This window comes from Salpingoeca rosetta (genome assembly GCF_000188695.1).
Source record: "Salpingoeca rosetta unplaced genomic scaffold supercont1.76, whole genome shotgun sequence".
NCBI lineage: Eukaryota > Choanoflagellata > Craspedida > Salpingoecidae > Salpingoeca > Salpingoeca rosetta.
In genome coordinates, this window is record NW_004754858.1 from 1 (window position 1) to 5000 (window position 5000).

Genomic DNA, 5000 nt, shown 5'->3' on the forward strand with positions numbered 1-5000 from the left:
CACCCACACATCAGAAACAAAACCCTGGCCAGGGGGCGCGTATCCTGCCGAAGAAGAGCCACCCCGCCCCGCAACCTCAACCCACCAACAAAAGCTCCCCCCCCCCCCCTTCCTTCATGCTTGTGGAGCTACTTTAATTTATATTCAGGTGCTGAGTATACGTGTGTGTGACAAGTGAGCGTGTGTGTGTATGCGTGCGTGCGTGTGTGTGTGTGTGTGTGTGTGTGTGTGTGTGTGTGTGTGTGTGTGTGTGCGTGCGTGCGTGCGTGTGTGTTGTGTGTGTTGTGTGTATTGTGTGTGTGTTGTGTGTGTGGCGCGCCCGCATGTGTATGTAATTCATGGCTGCGCATACCTTCTAATCTCACCTCCACTATCACCACACACACACACACACACACACACACACACACACACACACACACACACACACACACACACACACACACACAAACACACACACGCCTCCCTCCCCCTCCATCTGCGCTACAGGGGAAGAAGCCGTCGGACAAGAGAATCCCGCCACTGTACGGGTCATATCCGCCACGACACAAGACCACCGCCCCTGCGTCCCCTGGCCGTCGTGCTGCTGCCGCTGCTGCCGCGGACATGTCCATCCTCGCAGCACCAACGCACGCGGGTCGGGCGACAGCCACCACCCAAGACGGCAGCGCCGCGGCCAACCACAACGGCAGCACAAACGGGAGCGACAGCGGCTACCCTGCTGTAACCGCCACCACGCACGTTTCTGTGTATTCGCCCATGCCCTCATCGTCACCCGCGCCATCGTCGTCGACATCAGCGGCAACGACAACAACACCATCCCCAATTGCACTTGTGACGCCCGTGCCATTGCAGACAGCGCCCGCAACCGTCGCACCAGCCATCACCTCCACCGCCACCGCCATTCCATCAACGACGACAACAGCAACATCGTCACTCGGTGTTGGCCCCGCTGTACGGAGTAAGACGACGCCTGCAACGACACGCGGACGCACACGCACGTCACGCACTGCCAACAAGACAGAGCAGCGGACAACACCAACCACAACACCAACCACAACAGCAACAACAACAGCAACAACAGCAAAGTCTGCCAGGGCAGCAGCAGCAGCAAAGAATGGCGCTGGTGGTGCTGGTGCTGGTGACATGGCAAAGGAAGGAGAGGCAGAGAGCAAAGAGGGCAGGGACGGTGATGAGGAAGTTGTGGACAACTCGGACAATGCCTGCTCAACATGCGGTCTTGGTGGCGATCTCATCTGCTGTGAGGCCTGCCCTCGCGTCTTCCACGCTTACTGCGCGTGAGTTTGTCTGCACTTGTGTGTGTGTTTGAACTTGTGTGTGTGTGAGTTTGTCTGCACTTGTGTGTGTGTGTGTGTGAGTGCTTATACTTGTGTGCGTGTGTGTGCTTGTACTTGTGTGTGTGTTTGTGTGAGTGCGTGCGTTTCAGTCGGCTGCATGCACAAGCATGTGTGGCTCTGTCCACCACCGTGTGAATGACGACTACCTGGCCTCGCCGCCTCCCTCGCGCCTCATCAACTGCGTCCACACCATTGTATCCCACAGGAATCCGCCCGTTGATCTGGAGAACACGACGGATGACAAGTGGTTCTGCCGCGTCTGTCGCCCGCCATCGGTGCGTACGCACACGCGCCGCTGCCAGTCATTATCGCGGTCGTCGTGATCGTGGTCATGGTTATGGTTATGGCGGTGGTAGTCGTGACGTTTAGGATGCTCTGAAAAGTGTCGCTTAGCGCGTTGACGATTGCTTGCACACCCATCCGGTCACACACACACACACACACACACACACACACACACACACACACACACACACACGCTGAAACACACCCTCTCTCACACTTAAATACACTCTTGTCCCCACCCCTCTCCCCTCTCGAGCAGGACACGCCGCTTGGCCGTCGGGAGGGTGCCGCGACGAGCGGCGCGTATCTCGCCATTGTCAACGGCCTACACCGTGCCCCGCCCATCCACTTCTACATCCCAGACACCATCCTCCAGTCTTTCCCCGCCGAGCGTGCGTTTCGTTGTGGTTGTGGTTGTGGTTGTGGTTGTGGTTGTGGTTGTGGTTGTGATTGTGGTTGTGGTTGTTATTGTTGTGAGTGATGTGGCATGGTGTACGGAGTCGGAGATGTTCGTGTTGGACGCGGTGCTTTTGATCTGCACGAATCGCACGCTCTCACGTCACTTTGTAACACACACACACACACACACACACACACACACACACACACACACACACACACACACACACACACACACACACACACACACACACGCACGCACGCACACACATGTGCAGTTCGAGCGAAAGTTGCGATGAATTCGTCGACGCGGCGCACGCGCAGGAATAATGTTCCACCACCCTCGGATTTTGTCTGCTTCCGATGCGTCCAGTACGTGATCACAACATGGGATGCTGATGCTGTTGTTGTTGCTGCTGTTCTTGTTCCCATTGTTGTTGCTGCTGTTGCTGCTGTTACTCAATATACGTGCACCACACTGCCGTCAACTCACTCGTTCCTCTTGGTGCAACATGCGCACCTTGATGTTACCTCCCCTCCCATCTCCCCCTCTGTTAGACAATGTCGCCCGGACAACAGCGCAAAGTGCTGCGAGTGCAACACGATGTTCCACTACAACTGCGTCTCACCACCGCTGACACATGTCGGCGCAACACAGCCCTGGCGCTGCCCGCTCCACCCGCCCGTGAGTGCATGTAGATGTGTCTGTGTGTGTCAGTGCATGCGTGCGAGTACGTGAACGTGCACACATACGCCTTGCACTGCTTCCTTCTTCTCTCTGGCGTCATCACACACTCATTCATATACACATACGCCAACACACACACGCACACACGCTCGCGCGCTCACTCTCTGCCCGCCTCCCACCGCCCGCCCCTCTGTGCGTGCATGTCATCCTCCCTCTCCAATACAACAGGAGCGGCACAATCGACGGTTTCAGCAGGCGAAGATGGGGCTGCGCGACTTTGAGCCGTGGATGTACACGCACGACGTCCCGCTCCACTTTCTCAGCAAAGTCGAGAAGTACGCTGCACCCACACATGCTTTGGTGCCGTCCTGTTTTGTTGCTTGTTTTCAGTTGGTTGGGTGTGACAGCGCACCAACATAGACACCACGCATGTCTCACACACCTGCTTTCTGGCTTCTGCTCGCCTACGTGTATGTGTATGTGTGTGTGTGTGTGTGTGTGTAGCGAGCGAGCACTTCAGCAGAAGGCGACGATTCAAGAACAGCAGGCGGTAAGTGAAACCGACCCGATTGTGCTGTTGTGGTTTGCTCTCGATGAGCGTGGCGTTGCTGCTCGTATGGTGCTCACAACCCACTTCCCACAAGCCACCACAACAGCAGTATTACACACACACACCCATTTTCACACAACCACATGAACGAACACACACACACACATACATGAACACAATACTTACTTGTCCCACCTTATCCCTTCCCCATAACGGCGTGGTTGCAGTTTCTTGATTGCCTGTCGTCAATGCACACGTCCACCGCTGTCCCCGCAACCATCATCACACACCCGCCACAAGACGTAGGCAAACACTTGTCCACCATCCATGGGGTTGTGTCTGCGTGCGTGTGCGTGTGCCTGTGTCTGTGGGTCTTGTGTGTGTGTGTGTGTGTCTGTGTCTGCGCGCGCGTGTGTGTATGTGTGTTGTTTATGGCGCTATCTCATACCCTGCCACTTGTGCACTCGATAACGCCCAATGCCTTCGCCCCAGGACGATGAGTCTTCATCGCCATCATCATCATCTGCTGTCTCTCTCATGCCGGTGTGTTGTGCTGCATGCTGAGCTGAAGTTGCTTCGTGTCATTTCAACTTCGCCTTTTGCAATGTGCCCGTTTCTGTTGGCACCTGCATTCACTCACACAACCTCATACACACAACCTCATACACACAACCTCATACACATAACCTCATACACACAACCACTCACTCACACACACACACACACACACACACACACACACACACACACACACACACACACACACACACACACACACACACACACCACACCATCTCGCCCCCTCTATCCAGATTGGCCGCGCGCTGACGGGCGATGTTGGCGCCATGTCGGACGGCGAGCGTGCAGCGTGCATCGAGAGCCTTCGTCGCGTTGTGGTGAGGTCATGATGGCTGTGGCTCATGCAGATTGGTGTTCCCAAACGAAAACGTGCACTTGTTGATCAGCATATTCGCAGTCAAACGCAAGCGTTCACGCGACGTGCATACTCACACCTACCCACACACATGCACACACACACACACACACACGCCTCCTTTATACTTTTACGCCTTTTCGCGTGCGTGACGGTGCAGTTTCGGCAGGCGTCGATGGGCCGTGGCGCCGGATTCCACATCCAGCCGCATCAGGAGGCGTATCTGATTGATGCTGAGTCATGCGTAGCGGACGCACGCGCCCTTGCGCAGCTCGTCAGCCTTCCTTCCAGCGAGGAAACAACCGGGCCATCCCTGGTGTGTGTGTGTGTGTGTGTGTGTGTGTGTAAGTGCTTGTGTGTGTGTGTGTGTGTGTGTGTGTGTGTGTGTGTGTGTGTGTGTGTGTGTGTGTGTGTAATTGTCTGTGTGTGTGCGATTATTTTCGTGCTGTTATTGCCAAGTGTGTCCGGACACGATGTTTTACGTTGCCGCTCATACTGCTTGCATTTGATTTCCTGCTGCACATCAACACAGCGACTGACATCAACAGGCGAACGAGTTGCTCTCCCCGAAAAGAACGAGATTAAGTACGTGTGTTGTGGTGTGTGTGTGTATGTTCAACCTGCTGACCTGGGTGCTGAGCTGTGGCGGCTTCAACAACTGCCTTGGCATGATCTCACACTTGCACTCACGACCGTGCATGTATTTGTTTCCCTTGGCACTGCGCACCGCCGCACCACCGCATGTGTTCTTGTGTACTGCTGCCACGCTTTCAGGGTCGGCTTTGA

At 55.5% G+C, this 5000-nt stretch overlaps 1 protein-coding gene across 1 annotated transcript in view; it reads left to right on the plus strand.

Moving 5' to 3' along the window:
• Window positions 1–483: 483 nt before the first annotated feature.
• PTSG_11436 (uncharacterized protein) overlaps window positions 484–5000 on the plus strand; it is a gene marked incomplete at its 3' end in the record, with an annotated part of 5085 nt that continues 568 nt past the window's right edge. Inside the window, exons 1-13 of the mRNA XM_004987494.1 lie at window positions 484–1298; window positions 1564–1633; window positions 1903–2035; window positions 2321–2414; window positions 2601–2727; window positions 2959–3065; window positions 3235–3280; window positions 3508–3582; window positions 3773–3823; window positions 4093–4176; window positions 4375–4530; window positions 4747–4799; window positions 4989–5000. The exon at window positions 4989–5000 is cut by the window's right edge and continues 96 nt beyond it. Of these exons, the coding sequence (XP_004987551.1) occupies window positions 607–1298; window positions 1564–1633; window positions 1903–2035; window positions 2321–2414; window positions 2601–2727; window positions 2959–3065; window positions 3235–3280; window positions 3508–3582; window positions 3773–3823; window positions 4093–4176; window positions 4375–4530; window positions 4747–4799; window positions 4989–5000 (1700 nt within the window). The 5' untranslated portion in view covers window positions 484–606. The remainder of the gene's footprint in view (window positions 1299–1563; window positions 1634–1902; window positions 2036–2320; window positions 2415–2600; window positions 2728–2958; window positions 3066–3234; window positions 3281–3507; window positions 3583–3772; window positions 3824–4092; window positions 4177–4374; window positions 4531–4746; window positions 4800–4988) is intronic.